This window comes from Balaenoptera musculus, chromosome 1 (genome assembly GCF_009873245.2).
Source record: "Balaenoptera musculus isolate JJ_BM4_2016_0621 chromosome 1, mBalMus1.pri.v3, whole genome shotgun sequence".
In the NCBI taxonomy this organism is placed as follows: domain Eukaryota; kingdom Metazoa; phylum Chordata; class Mammalia; order Artiodactyla; family Balaenopteridae; genus Balaenoptera; species Balaenoptera musculus.
In genome coordinates this window covers 106,744,105-106,760,431 of record NC_045785.1, presented here as the reverse complement: position 1 = coordinate 106,760,431, position 16,327 = coordinate 106,744,105, and the positions used below count along the sequence as shown (strand labels likewise).

General features: G+C 40.3%; 1 protein-coding gene across 2 annotated transcripts in view; it reads right to left on the bottom strand.

The window, feature by feature from the left end:
- Positions 1-16,327, bottom strand: part of CHD1L (chromodomain helicase DNA binding protein 1 like) — a 52,413-nt gene that overhangs the window by 17,928 nt on the left and 18,158 nt on the right. For both annotated transcript variants that reach the window (XM_036863867.1, XM_036863874.1), the window contains 8 exons: positions 13,895-14,057; positions 12,411-12,566; positions 11,547-11,639; positions 9,361-9,457; positions 7,126-7,199; positions 6,744-6,854; positions 3,825-3,939; positions 3,035-3,188 (listed from right to left, as the gene is read on the bottom strand). In XM_036863867.1, coding sequence (XP_036719762.1) covers positions 3,035-3,188; positions 3,825-3,939; positions 6,744-6,854; positions 7,126-7,199; positions 9,361-9,457; positions 11,547-11,639; positions 12,411-12,566; positions 13,895-14,057 — 963 coding nt within the window. The remainder of the gene's footprint in view (positions 1-3,034; positions 3,189-3,824; positions 3,940-6,743; positions 6,855-7,125; positions 7,200-9,360; positions 9,458-11,546; positions 11,640-12,410; positions 12,567-13,894; positions 14,058-16,327) is intronic.

The window sequence follows — 16,327 nt, the reverse complement described above, 5'->3', positions numbered from 1 at the left end:
TCCTGCCACAGTGCTCTATGGAAACCGCCTTCACAAAGACCAGTAACAACTCCCACCCACTAGACCTGAAAGCCCTTTCTCAATTCTAATGTTGCTGGACATTCCTCTAGCGTTGCACTACCCTGCTTCTCTTTCCTTCTCTCTAACGTACCCTCAGCCTATCCCTAGGGCTGTAGGAACCACCTAAAAAGTTCAGATCATCTTTCCTGGCTTTAGCTTCCTACTTCCAACTCTGTACTTCCCTAAGTGATAACTCTGAGACTCTGAACCAAGCTGCATTCACATCTTGGCTTATTTGCATCCTGTCTCTTTAGACTGGGTCAGTTATCTCCAGATGGTGTATTTTGTGAGTAACTTGGAAATCTTAATGTATTCTGTATCAGCTTCAAAAAAATTTAGACAGCTCACCTAAGCATCAAACAAACCTGGATACACTGATCTTTAACCTGGATATATATAACAAGGCGACTGGCACCAAAAAAAGAAGAAAGCCAACTATTTATGAAAAAGACTGGTCTGTCCTAGGACACTCCCTTCAGTCTACCTTATATTTATGCTTTCACTGGTGATGTGTCTCAGTCACCAAGGGACTACATGTGTCTTTAGAGAAGCAATATATTACAGTAATTAACGGCAAGGGCATGTGCTTGGAAGTTAGAGAGTACTTGGATTGGCGTCCTAATAAATGAATGTCCTAGGGCAAATTATTTAAAATAGGAATAAAGAGAGTGCCTACCTCATTCTCTTGTTATTCATATTCACGGAAACAATCGGAAAGAAGCACTTCATATGATACTTAGCACACAGTAAGCGTTCAATAAATGTTCACTACATCTGCATCTGCCTCTCTCTGTTTCTATTATGTTCCTCCTGCAGGATAACAAACCTTCTTCCTTCCTTGAGGACTTCAGGATCCTATACTTCTTAAATTTACTAAACAACAGTTACATCTTTTACTATTGGATTCTTTTTATTTTACAAACAAACCCTGCTTTCTTCTGAGACAAGGGCATTGGGTTGTTACCTTTGCTTTTGGCAACCAAAGAGATAACTTGCAGAGTCTTGGTAGGGAAGAGAGAAATCAGACATTAAACCAGAACGTAACCTTCCGATAACCACGAGCTGGGCAAGATTCTGAGAGAGCCCCCCTCAAACAGCCAGGGGTCTATGTTCCCACTAGTATTTGGCCCACGGCACAGAGGCATGTCTACTCAATCACATGGACATGTCCAGCAGCCCACATCACAGGGACACCCCAACTGAATCCCCTGAGCCCCTCCCGCACTGGGAGAGAGTTCAAACTTCTCACTGACAACCCCTCCTCCTCCCACACCCAGAATGTGGGCACTCCAAGGCTCCGCCATCTATTCCCACCACCAGACCCAATGCTGAACTTGTCACTCTCAAGGTTCTATGGGAGAACTCGTGCGTGGAGAACTATATTTAAGAGTCTCTGCAGTCTGCCCCTACCTCTCTCTCAAGCTTTCATCTTACATTTGTAATTGCCTTTTGGATAATGTGAAAAAAATACGTACAGCCGGCCCTGCCACCAGCATGGATAAGCGTGCACACATCAATTGGGAACCAAAGGAAGAACAGAGAAAGAAAAAAAACACACTTTGCACCTTGAGATAAACAAAAATCAAACAAGTAAATGCATAAAACCCAGGGATACTTTCTAGTTCTAGACCTAAAATAAAAGAAACCTTGAGCCTTTCCTGTAAGTTACTGACTCACTAACAAAACCAATGTGAGCCCTGTCTTTTGCAAAGCTGATGTGTAAAGATATGCACTGGTCTTTGTGGATATGATAGCCATGTGAGAAAATGTTTTTTTAACATTTTTTAACATTAATGTTTACAGACTAACTGTAAACTGGGTAATTCTGCTTATAATAGTGTTTAACTTTTTTTTCCTTTAAATACTTGTTGTATTGATATTTTCTGTTTGATAAACTAGTCCCTTTAAAGCCTACTCTCTTACAAACTTTTGCAAATGAAATTTTTGTCTCTGAGTTTTCCTCTAATAATAGTTTTGTTTATATTTTATTTTTTACTGCAAACTCTGTTGACTAAAGCATAAATTATCTTCCCTTCCTAAAACTCTGCCTACCTTCTATTTTCCTAATTTCTATCCTCCTCATCATCCAGGCTTACAGACATCTTTGAATTTTCCGTCTCCCTAGCTTCCCACCTCTGAGCAGCCGACTCCTGTCATTTCTTCTTTTGTAATGTTGCTCACTCCAGACCCTCCCACTGCTACTGCCCTGTCAGAGGTCTATTACTCACTTCACGCCTGGATCTTTCCAGTATCCTAGGAGTTGGTCTCTCCGCTTCCAGCCCTTCATCCCTGGGTCAAAATGGGAGAACCTGGGATATATCGTAATATGGGTTCTAATTTTAACCCAAGGGCTGCTACGGAATATCTCTAAGCCCTCTTCCAGAAGACAGCTTTCTCTAAAGTCTTCCAAGCCAGCACCTGCTTCCTATCCTGCGTCCCCTTCTTCAAGCAATTAACTCTAGTTCTTTTGTCTATTTTTCCTATGGCATAATTTTGAATTCCTGATCTTGTCCACCTTCCTCTGAGTATGAAGAAGGTGATGTAGAACGCTGATCAAAGGGTCTGGGGTTAAGATGGAGGTATGAGATTAATCATTATTTATTATGCTGAGTTGTTTATTTTATCTAATTCTCCTAAGGCCTCCTGAGGTAACTTGTGGTATCCTCACTTTTAGAAAAACAAAGGTTAAGAGATCTGCTCAAAGCCACTCAGCCAGTAAGTGGCAAGGCTTGGATTTGAATCCCAGCAGAGGGATCCAAAGCCCATCCTCATTCTGTATTTTTCTGCCTTTACATATCAGATTCATTTTAGCTCCCACAGCAGCTTGCACGCAGTAGATACGATGGCCGGTAGGAATTTGGCCAGAGAACAAATGTGTGGTTGGGGAGAGTGGGTGGTTAATGCATTTACTTTCTCATCCACAGGAGCACTGGCTAAAACCAGGACATATTCTAAAGTGAAGAATATGTTTTACCTGGAGGTCAGCATCCGCAGCAGGTTTCTGGGCTCCCAGAGTAAAATGGCCCCCTTCTGTGATCGTGCTGGTGAGCTGCAGCTTGGAGGCTGCTTTCCTACAGACTATTTCTTCCACAGTGTCTCGGCCAACCAGCCGAATGACTTTAACGGACCTGTACAGAAGTCAAAGGAAAGCAACGCGCTGACATAGAAGGGTCTGCAAAGAAGGGCACAAGCATGCAAGGTCAATACACCTAAAAGAAAACAAACCCAAAATGCCATGTTCAGGGTACAACTAAAGGGAAGTGGTTGTATGTGAACCTGAGCATTTGTTAGGCAGATCCGGCCTCTAATTGTCACTGAACCTTTCCAAAAAAGTCAAGGGAGGGATAATGAGATGGCCATAACTGGGGTTCCTTATCTGTGGTGGAGGAAAACTTCTGGGAGATCTAAATCATCCTCAGGCCAAAGGGTAAGACTTATCTTTTTAGCTTAGCTCCATAAAGCCATAACTTCATTTTTTAACTGAATTAGACCTTAACTCAGGAAGGATGAGATAAATAACTTCTAAAGCTTCCTTCCAGTCCTTTCACAATTAGACTTTGCTCTTTTTAACAAAGCAAGTCTGGAATAATAACATGCCCATCCCAGTACTACTCGTGAGTGAGCAACAGAGCTGGGCTAAAGCCTAGCGGTCTCTCGCCCTCCAGTCTAGGACTGTCACTGGCCCACACTCTTCACCCTCCTCCCCAACCCAGAACTGCTCAGGAGCCAAGGAAGTGGAGCCGTGCTATGCTTAAATCTCTCACTTGTTCTGGCCAATTCGGTGAGCCCTGGCAGCTGCTTGCAAGTCATTCTGAGGATTGAAATCACTGTCAACAAAAATAACGGTATCTGCCGCCGTTAAGTTCATGCCAACTCCACCTGAAAACAATGCAAAAAAGAATGTTATCAGCAGCACATGGGCTAGGGACCAGACAATAAAGACGCAAGGCTACAGTGGCCAGATTGATAAATCGAAAGCAGCCAAAACAATTGGCTTCATCCTTCAAACTGGCACTCCCATCCCCAACTCCAGACAGAGCCTTGCAGTGGTTAAAAGTCCTACCTGGGCTCCTATCGCCTGACTTGGGAAAGTTTAACGACTGAAAGTAACAGAACGAGGGCAGCAGGGGTAAGGAGCAAAAGTGGGTACTGAAGTTCATGCCCTGAAGCCATCTTAAATCTCTTCTGTTTAAAAATCTTCACTGCAATTTGTTTAGAATCGTCTATAGAAAAGGCCACATGCTCTTTCAGAACCAGTTTTAAATATGAGTGAGGTCTGCTGTGGGCAACATTAAGAGAAGAGCTCTTAACATCCACTGCAAGGTACAACTAAGCAGTAAGACCCCCGATACAAGGTAATGAGAAGAGGGGATGCCATTTATTACACTCCCAAGAGGAGCGGGGAAGCTACCTCCCTCTGACTGGAGAAAACTTCAGTAAGTCTCTTCTGTATGTGTTTCCACATTAATCAAAGGCAAGGTAACAAAACCAACCGAAGGGCAAGAACACTCCCTGGGACAACTTTCTGGTCTTTCTTCAGCACTGTAAGAAAAGGGCTGGGGAGGCTCCTTGGACTACAGGAATTAATTAAGAGAACCATGAAGGCAAATTACAGCCTTCTCTTTGATTAACGTGGAAACAAGTACAAAACCGACTCCCTCTTTGCAGGGTCGTTGCAGCTCGTTGCTGAAACAAGCAAGCCTGAAACGGCTTGTTCCAAGAGCCAAAATTAAGGACTAACTTTTGAGACAGGCTACTGTCTCTAAGCTGGATCTCCAGACAAGCCAGGCAGGAATATTCTAATTAAAGCCTTCATATAAAATTAAAGTTGGAATAAAGAGATAATAAAGACTGATTGCTGAGAGATGCTAAATTATACTTAGTAATAATGATGGCTACCCTGGTGCTGTGCTTTACTCCTTGCCAGGCACTGTTTTAATAAGCACTTTACATATATTAACTCCTTTAATCCTCGCAACAATCCTATGAGCAGTTACTGTTATTATGCTCATTTTATAGATGTTGAAATGGAAGCACAGAGAGGTTAAGGGATTTATTGGAAGTTGCACAGCTGGAAAGAGAAAGTACCAGATTCAGTGCCACATGGTCTGGCTCCAGAGCCTATGCTTTTTACCCACTATTCCATAATACCTCCCAGGCACTTCTTTCATTAAAGTGTGCTCCCTAAAAATTTTCTTCTTCTTCTTGGGTTAATGTCATCTAAGTTCAACTCTTCTTCATGAAGGGGTGATATTTTATAAATAAGTTGTAGCCAGACTTCTTTGGGACATATTCATGAGCTATCACTGCCACCTGGTGGCAATATGACTCAATCAGAAATATCTGAAAGTTGGAGGGAAACTGCTGAATAAAATGATAATGATGCAAATCTACAGCTAAAAAGCGAGAGCAAACAGGACAGTGTTTGGAAAAGACTCATGTCCAGAACTGCTTTGGCTTCTAAAAGATCACTGTGTTTCAACTAGTTCTGAGTACTCCAAGGAGATTAGCTGAAAAGCAGAGATCTCTTTCTTCCTAATTTTAGACGTTTCAAACAATGCTGCACTCTGAATATGAAGATGATGAAATCAGTAAAGCATAAATAGGGCTGTTTTCCCAACAGTGATGATGTTTGCCCTGATCCTTTCGGTCTCTCCTAAGTCTACCCCTGGGACAACTAATGACAGGAACAAATGGCTGAGATCCAGGGTGCAGTCGATGATCTTGGAAGCAAGTGGGGTCAAATGAATCTGACCAGATCTTCACAATACAGAGGTGAGACGTACACAGGCGGAACAATCTCCCTGCCGTCAACGAGTGTATCTAACACTTCTTTTTTATACCCTGTAGTACTAGGCGCTTAATAAATGCTTACTAAGTGAGCCTGAACTCTCTTCTCATAAAGATATTGATCTCTCCTTATTAATAGAGGACACATATCCCTTCAGAGCTCCTGCATCTAGCCCATCAAGATTTAGGTCTACAAAAAATAAAATAATGAAACTTAAGATTCTATGAGTTTAAAACTAACTTAAGGTCTGCTTGTTCCATGGCATGAGAATAATTTCATCTCCAAGAGCTGATGTCATATTATTTAAAGAAATGAAAACATTCTGTAACTGGTAAAACACTATAAATGTGTCATGTATAATATTTGTAACAAGTTTATATACGCAATGTTATAAATAATTCTAACAAGCTGGCAATTTCATTATAATCACATTTTTTAATACTAGATTTTTATTAAGCTTTTACAACACTATTCCAGAGCTACTTGTAGGAAGGACAACTAGTAGACAGGTTGCTATCTCATTTCATGGCTGGGAAGGTAAGCTGTCTCTATCAAATGTGACTACAATTTTGCAGAAAATCATAGAAATCTTTCAGGATGATCCCAGGTCAATAGTCAAAGCAGATTAGAATTACTTTCCAATGACCCCAGGTTTTAGCCTTACTTCTTTGATGAGACGAAAGCTTAGATCGGTTGGATAGAAAAGAACACCATGCTAGAAGTCCAGCACCTTGATAAACTTATGTCATCTGCCTCAATTCCCCCTTTTTTACACTCCTCAGTAATAACCTCACCTTTCAGAGAATTAAGGAAAAACATACTAATGGTTAGGATGTAAATGTACCGTGTCACCCCTTATTTGCCTGCTTCTGTCAGTGTCTATGCGGCCTACCTGCCCTGGTACTCAGGAGAAAAATAAAGATGGGCTGCTGTCCAAAGTTCTTGATGGCCAGGTGTCTCTCTTCTCCTCTCACAGAGCCATCCACACGCTCATAGCTGTAGCCTTCACACAGAGGGAGAAAACAGAGAAACATTAACCATTTCCAAGTATGCTCTGTGGAATTAAACACTGTCAGCTCAAAACCAAATGCTAATTTGTCCTTTCTCATATACAGGCATGCCCCTACTGTAAGCAATCTTCCTTTGGTTCTGAATAATGTTCTTACACTGCTTTCCTCTGTAACAGCCCCACACCCCAGGTAACTCTTCAGGGGCCTATCTGGACTGTTAAAAGTCTAAAAGTCTTGAGCAATGTAGTGGTCAGGGGATGTCACCTCTATAATCCATGTAGTCTTGGAGAATATCCAACATCTGGGTCATTTGGGAGAAAAGTAAAACTCGATGGCCCCTGGCAAGAAAAAGAAAAGGAAAACTGCCACCTCTGATAGTATTTAAGGTGGGTTTCGCTCAGGTGACACTTAGCAAAGAATGCAAGTTTATAAAGAAATGAAATACTGAAGCAGAAATATAAATGTCATAATCATTTACAGAGACTTCTTCAGTAATGCAAAATGCTTTATATAAGGATATAACTGCACATGTAGCTGTATCCTTAGAGCAGTTCTCAAACTAGAGTGGGGATATTCCCAGGAGCATGTGTCAATGCACCAGAGGGTGTAGGAAGACTGGATAACCAAGACACCTCTTTCTAGGATGTCAAATACTAAATGGAAAGAAATATACACTTTTATTTTAACAGCAAAATAACAAAGATTTGTGAAGAGAAAAATGCAAAATTCAAATGTACAAAAAACAAAACAAAAATTGATAACCCTAAAGAGCTTGTGGTTGGCAATCTATAGCTATCCTCTACTTGGGGGTGAAAGTTACTATCCTCTCAATGTATAGCATCATTGGTTAAAAATTCTGAGAAACATCACTTTAGAGAAGCAAGGGGCAGGTGGCATCTCATATCCCATGTGATACATGAGAAAATTTATGTAGGGAGAGGAGAGAGGAAAGGAAGAGGTAAAATGGATTAAGTCAAGAACAAATTCAAGGGAATTCCCTGGCGGTCCAGTGGTTAGGACTCTGTGCTTTCACTGCTGGGGGCCAGGGTTCAATCCTTGGTTGAGGAACTAAGACCCCACAAGCTGCGCAGTGCGACCAAAACAAACAAACAAAAAACAAAGTCAAGCTTAGAGCCCCATGCTATCAGCCATTATTTGACTGTCATACAGAGTGAAGTCAGTCAAAAAGAGAAAAACAAGTATCATATATTGACACATATATGTGGGATCTAGAAAAATGGTATAGATGATCTTATTGGCAAAGCAGAAATAGAGACACAGACGTAGAGAACAAACATATGGACACCAAGGGGGGAAAGGGAGGGGTGGGATGAATTGGAAGATTGGGATTGACATATATACACTATTGATACTATGTATAAAGTAGATAACTAATGAAAAAGAAAAAAAAAAGTTTGTGTAAACAAAGAAGCACAGCACTGTCAAAACAACATTCTCATTAGGAAAACTAATTTAATCTGATTTTGCAATGGGTGTAGATGAACAACTATAAACAACTCCTTCAAGGCTCTAGCCCCAGATTGGTAGAAAACGCACTGAACTTAAAATCGAGGACCTCAGTTCTAATCCCATCTCTGTCATTTGCTAGCTGTGGTGGCCTCAGACAAGCCACACAACTTCTCTGGGCCTGTTTCATCACCTGTGAAAGGAAAAGGTTGGAGGGAAGATACTTATGGGTCCTTCTCCAACACTAAGACACTTAGAGTAGATACATCATAGCCAATAAAATATAGTAAGACATGCAGTTATTTGACTTGCACATTCCTAATGCTGTTTTGCCAAATCTGAGGTTTTAGGTTGGTTCAGGCCTACTTGGGTCAGTTGTCCCTAAGGGATAACTTTCAAATCCTTGGGAAACTAGGATTTTTCTAGACTCCTCTGTCCCTCTGGGGATCAGGAAGATCAGATACAGGCTGGACACCAGGCCACTGAACACTTTGCAGAAACTTTAGAGGCTCCAGAAGTGACTCGGTCATCCGATGTCCGACTCATGTCTCAAGGAAAGAGTCCCCAAGTTCTCCCTGGGTTCAAACCAAGCCCCACAAGTTAACAAAAGTAAATATTTACTAAGCAGTTATTATGTGCCAATTCAATGCAAGGTACCAGCAGGAAATGAAACAAGAAATGCTTGATGTTATCTCTGTCCTTGTGGAACTAAACAATATAGCTGGAGTGAGATGGTTAATATACAGCAATTAACCAGACAGCAGATTAAGGCAGCACATTGCCAAGCACTGGATTAGGGTCCTAAGTGCTGTATGAAATCAGGAAAGGAAAGGATGATTATGGAGGGGATGGTGTGGGATGGAATGGAATGGGCGGGGGGGGGGGGGGTTGTAGTTGCAGAGAAGATGGAACCTGAATCAGGGTGTTGAAAAAAGGAGAACTGGGATTAGTCTCAAGAAACCAGTGAGTTGCTCCTTATTCTGGTTTTAACAGTCACCAGCTCAGAGCAGAAAATATGAACCTACCACCTACTTGGAATACAGGAATGCCAGCAGCTTATCCAGCAGGTGAAGTTTCCCACTGGCCTCAATCAGGTGATCTCCAATTTCAAAAGGCTCTGGTTCCACACCTGGAAAAGAAAGAACCCACTCCCCGTAAATGTGTCCCCAGTCAGGGCAGACTGAACAGAAAAGCCGATAGCCGAGGCTACAGAGAGGCCAAGCTCCTTCTAACTGATAAAGGGCCCAAGTCTCATATCTCTTTGAGGCATTTCGTAATTATTTTTTACATGATGATCTCAGCACTGCCTAACATCAATCACAGAGCCTGGCACACCCAATATGCCTAAGAAATGTTTACCCAAGGAAGAAACCCACTCTTTAGGAAGCTGAGGCACAGGGAGATGCTAAAGACCAAAGAGACCCAAAATTGAAATCTTCAGGCTCTCACTCTAGAAAACAAATCAAGAAATAGGCTCAGATGTATAAATGAGTCATTCTCAAGGTGGGGATAGTAGAATAACCTGGAGGGCTTCCTTCAAAATCTACATGTTCCCAATGCCCCATCTCTTAAAAAAAAAAAAGCTCTGATATGCACCTAATTAAGATTCTGTGACATTTTAAAACAATTCATACTGCTACTTGGCAAGGACTTCCTTAAGATGACTTGGCAAACCCTCCACACTGATCCTATCAATAACAGAGCCCTCACAGCCACAGAAAGTCTGGAATGGTCCCAAAGGCTACCAATCAGAGTGAATTAAAAAAAAAAAATTTTTTTTAATGAAAATTAAAACACTACATATCAAAATGTATAGAATGCAACTAAAGTAGCACTTAAGAGGGAAATTTAGACATCCATAAGATGAAAGGGAAGCAGCAAAGGAGGCTGAGAAGGAGCAGACATAAGGCAGGTGGAAAAGCGAGAGAAAGTATTGTCCCAGAAGCCAAAGGATAAAGGCGTCTCAAGACGCAATCAACTACGTCAAGATTTTGAGAGGGTAATTAAAATGTGAACTGACAACTATTGGTTGAGCCACTCGGAGACCACTGGTGAACTAGGAATGGTAGTGATAAAAGGCTCAACAAGTGGGTTCAAGACCAAGGGGCATCCAATCATAAAGAAATGATCAGATAATGATTCACTTTGTTATACAGCAGAAACTAACAGAACATTGTAAAGCAATTATACTCCAACAAAGATGTTAAAAAAAAATGATCAGATAAATTCAGATTATGAGACATCACATAAAACAACGTGCCTTGATTCTTCAAAACTGTCAATTTCATCAAAGACCAAAAAAAAAATGCTGAGGAACATTTCTAGATTATAGGAGAGTAAAGAGAGCCCTCACAGCCACAAAAAGCCTAGAATTGTCCCGAAGGCTACCAATATAAGTGAATTAAGTTTAAAAAAATGACAAATGCAATGCAGGATCTATGACTAGATCTTGAATTAAAAAAAAAGACAGACATGAGACAGAGTCACAGGAGAGAAGCATACACATTATTTCCCATAAGTTTTTACATGACACAGGGAGCTCTCCTAAGGAAATGAAGAAAGACCCAGAAAAGTGGCAAAATTTAAATGCTTTTCTATTGTGCTGAACAAAGAGAGGCAATTGTGAAAAAGGAACCACACTATGTGGGAAAGGCTAAGGAGAATGAGAATTGTGTTTAACAAGGCCTATTTGTAGAGAATTCTCTCATTCTCCAATTTCTGCCCTTGAGTATAACCACGTCACTCTCCTCCCAGCAAAGGGAGGAGGTCTTCATGGTGGGAGGGGATGGGGGGATGGATATGTTATCCTTTCTGCACCTGCTGTTTTGGGGGTTGGATTGTTTGTTTTGTTTTTGCTGTTGTTTCTTTTTTAAGTGTCCGTAGCTCAAAACAATAAAAACATGTAAATCAGATAATGTCACTCCTCTGATTAAAATTCTCCTGTGTTTTCCCATTGTATCTAAAATAAAAATAAAATTACTTTAAAAAAAGAAAAGAAAAGAAAAAAGAAAAACAAAGTCATAAGGGATGTTTAGGAGACAACTGAAGAAATCTGAATATGAACAATACATTAGATAACATCAACATAAAAAATTAACAAGAGAAAATGGGGGAAAATAGACAGTAAGTATAGGCAAATCTTTTGAAGAATTTTGCTGTGAAGTTGGCCACAGAAATGACAACAAAAAGTAATGTGAGAAAAAAGGGCACTGCCTCACCATCAAATAAATATGGGTGATCCACACACTTTCGAAGCTGGGACAAGACATTCTGAAGTTTAACTTTCTTTGCCATCTCATTTTCAAACGCGTCTGAAATTTAAAAAAGAGAGAGAGAGATGGACTACTGGACAACAACAGAAAAAACCCTGTAAGTGTCCATACATAACCTTACTCATTTCAATAATATATCTTTCAAACCTATATTAACTTCCCAAATTTCACTGAATCACATTAAGAATTAATAGCACATCGATATAACGTTTTCTTAACCATCACCTTGTTTCAAGAAAGAAGCCTAACTATAAAACAAACTCAGGGGGTACTTTGTTACTCTTTTGCAGAATTCTAAATTTCCTTCTTCAACTGCTATTCTGGAGCCAAGGGACAAAAAAGTGCAAATTGAGAGATCTGTCTATTCCTATCTCTCCTTTCCCAGTCCCCATTCCTTCCAGATAGTATTGGGTTGGCCAAAATGTTCATTTGGGTAACGTCTTACAGAAAAACCCAAACGAACTTTTTGGCCAACCCAATATGATTTAACCGAAACGTTTTGCAATGTGTTAAATATGTGTCAGGATAGGAAAATGAAAGGCATTACTGGGACACCTAGAAGAGTTTGCTTAACTAAAGGCAATAAGGAAAACCAGGAGCAGGGGTATGGGGAGGAAATTTCACAAATGCAACAACCAATAAAGTCTGAGTTATACTAAAGATACTCTGCAGCTGACCCGAATATTATTCAGAATACAGAATTCCATCCCATATTCTTGCTATACAAAGTGAGTGTGATTATAAAATATTTCCTTGCATGCAAATCATATCCTCATTTAGTTTCTAAATGGACAAGTGCCCTCTGATTACCTAGGTCTTTCATCAAAATGGCCTTGTAGTATTTTTTCTGCAGTGCTGACATGCCATGGTATATCACTACTTCCGTCTTCTTGGGAAGCTCTGTGGCTACCTCAGCTTTCACTCGCCTCAGCAGAAATGGCTGCAAGAGTTTGTATAGTTCACTTGCTGTATGAGGGAAAAACACACACACATACAAGAGTAGTGTGGGACAAAAGCAAGACCAAGGCAATCAATCACTAGAGAACATACAACAGTTTATTTTTGTTTCTCATTTTCATGCCAATTCTGGGTTCTAGGCCAGCACGGTAATTTTTCATAGTATTTCTTCCTTCATTGGGTTCTTCTTTCCAACTCCTTCTGATTCTTACTAATAATCTCATTTGCATAGAGCTAGTCTGTTTCCAGGATACTTTTGCATTTGATCAGCATAACAACTCAGAAATGTAGGGCAATACGTAATATTGTCTCTATTTGTATAACTAAGTTAAGTGAAGCTCAGAGGAATTAAACCCCTTATCCAAAGTCACATAGCTGGCTCTAATGTTGCTAGCACTCAAACTTAGCTCTTTGACTTCTACGCCCCTGTTCCTTCTCCAGCTGTCGTGAACTTCGAAAACTAGCCTAAATTGGAATTACACTGCATGTAGGATTACCAGATATGGCAAATAAAAATACAAGTGCCCAGTTAAATTTGAATTTGATAAACAAATAATTTTTTTTAATATCAGTATGTCCTGTGTAATACTTGACTGGGTGTCATATATTTTATCTAGCAACCCTAAACATGGGAACAATCAGAGCAGGTTCCCCAGGTAAATTTCAGCCTGTGGTGTGGGGATCTCTGCTGTGAGGAGCCTTTCCAACTCACACTCACCTAGTACATACATACCCACTAGTTGGCATGCCTACCACTTGTTTTGAGTAATCATCCTGGGATAATATCACAGAGATAGACAGACAACGCTATGAGGCAGGGGGGCAAAGGTGCAAGAGGAAGAAGACTACGAATGGTGACTGTACAAACAAGGAAGGCTTTCCCCTGTACTTCCACCACCATCCATCCCAGACTTTTGGTTTTGGTGCAGTGTTAAAAGAAACACCAGTGCTGTGGAACGCTGAATGACAGTTTCAGACTATAGCACCCGCATACTTTTCTGCCTCAGGGAGTAGCACGAGAAGTTAACAATGTCCTTATAGAAATTACATGTTGGAAAAAAAAAGGTCTGCAAATCAGCAGATATTATTTCTTCTGAAAATGACCCAAATAAGCACGACTATAGAATCATGTAACAAACGAGTAAGAGAGTCATGAATAGCAGGAGCTGGGAACAGCAGGAGGGCTCTGACATCACCTTATCTTTGTGTGGCTCTGTGTCTCCCCGGAAGGTGTCCTCTGGTTATCGATTCTCTTTCTTTTCTATCTATAACCCTCATGCGCTAGGGAAGTCTCTGGGCCAGACCTCTTGGGCATGATTTGTAAGAAGGGAACTTACCTGACTCAGACTCTTTCTCAATATCCTGGTAACGCTGAATGAAATCTTCCACCTGCTCCTTGGAAAAGAGATCAGGCTCCACAAAACTGAGGAGAGAGTAGAGCTCTCGAAGGCTGTTCTGGATGGGAGTTCCGGTCAACAGGAGATTGAAGACGACTGAAAACTCAAATATATAAATAAATAAAGTGAAAAATCCATAACCCTGGAAAGCAAGACTTAGTTACCCATCACAGCCTTTACAAAGAGAGGCATGATTTAATGAAATGACGAAAGGGACATGAAATCAGAAGGCTCAGGTTCAAAATGTACATAACTGTTTGATGTAGGAAATAATATCTCTTCAGTTTAGACTATAAGAAGGGGTAATAATCCTGTGAAGGAGATACCATTATAAGGTAAGTAAAATCACATTTTGAACGCTAAAGTACTGCATGAGTATTGAATATGGGTACTGTTATTCTATCTATGTGGGAATTCAAGCACATAGCATAGACCCAAGCAGTTTGAGAAGCCCAAAGCAATAGCAGCAGGACCCACCACTACAAGCAAGAAGCAAAAAGATCTCTTTTAAAAGAATGTCCTTTTGTAAAACTTTACAGGTGCAGCCAATGCAAGGCATCAAGACTTCTGGACATTTCTGGACCATATAGAGTCCAAAATGGAAACAAACTCTTTAAATTTTGAGCAAAAGATGAGAACACCAAGAATAACAGACTAATGAAGTAAAAGGTTAGGAAAAACAGTAACAACAGATATTAGATAAAGCAAAGGACAACCTCTGAACTAACATTAACAAGAACTTAGACCACTTGAGTTAAATAATACAGCACAAAGAGAAAGCCATATCCTGTGTATATATGTTAAACATCAAAATACATTATGTATGAGTGTATGTATCTATATAGATACATATATACACTTTGATATTTAAAGTAATATATTTTTATTTTTTAAATAATATATATGCATATTTATGTTTGGGTATACACAGCACTGCAAAGGATGTGGCAGCATATACACCAAATGTTAACATATGCAGTGGAGTAGGATTTTTGGTAGCTTTTACTTTTCTTCTTGTGTTTCTATATTTTGATTTGGGAGGGGGTCATAAGAAGACACTGCTTTTGGGAATTCCCTGGCGGTCCAGTGGTTAGGACTCCGTGCTTTCACTGCCGAGGGTGCAGGTTCAATTCCTGGTCAGGGAACTAAGAGCCCACAAGCCACACAGTGCGGCCAAAAATTTAAAAAAATTAAATTAAATTAAAAAAAGGAGACAATGCTTTTGAGATAAGAAAAGGTGATAAATGAAACGACACAATCAATTAAAATTGATTTCAAAATCTTTTTTTTTTTTTGGGGGGGGCACTCTCCCTTTTTTCGTTTCTTTTTAAATTGTCTAATCAATGCCCATTCATGCCTGCTCTGCTTGTAGGACAGTGTTTTCATAGTAGTTCAACAGTAAAGGTTTCCAATAACCAAATCACATTTTTAAAATATGTGCTCACCAAGCAAAGAACTAAAGTGACCAAAATAATGAGGTCAACAAAGATAATCAAGGTTGTCAGTCACTAAAATCAACTTACACTATCACATGAGTTAACATTTTTATTCAAAGCAGTGTCCATTTTGGCATCAAAACTTATACTCGGGGAAAAAAAAAAAAGAAGTCCAGAGATGGGGCTTCCCTGGTGGTGCAGTGGTTAAGAATCTGCCTGCCAATGCAGGGGACATGGGCTCAAGCCCTGGTCCAGGAAGATCCCACATGCCTCGGAGCAACTAAGCCTGTGCACCACAACTACTGAGCCTGTGCTCTAGAGCCCGTGAGCCACAACTACTGAGCCCGCGTGCCATAACTACTGAAGCCCACACACCTAGAGCCCTTGCTCCACAACGAGGAGCCACCGCAATGAGAAGCCCGTGCAATGCAACAAAGAGTAACCCCCCTTCGCAGCAACTAGAGAAAGCCCGCGCACAGCAACGTAGACCCAACGCAGCCAAATACAAATAAATAAATACATTTATTTAAAAAAAAAAAAAAAGGTCCGGAGACAATCTGTTTGTGTACAATATTTTGTAAACATTTTTGTATAAAATATTTTGCAAATATTTTCTACATTATTAAATATTCTTATGCATAATTTTTCATGGCAGCCTTACTTTGTAAGTGTACTGTATGGGTATAGCATAAATTGTATAACCAATTCCTTATATTCACATTTAGGTTGCTTCCAACTTTTACAAACAAGCTCAAAACAACATTAGGAAGGAGGAAAAGGCAGTACCCTTCTCCCCACCAATCAATAAATGTGAGTATTCAGATATAGAGAGCAGACTTGTGGTTGCCAAGGGGAAGGGGGGGTGGGGAAGGGATAGATTGGGAGTTTGGGATGAGCAGATACAAACTATTATACATAGAATCGATAAACAACAAGT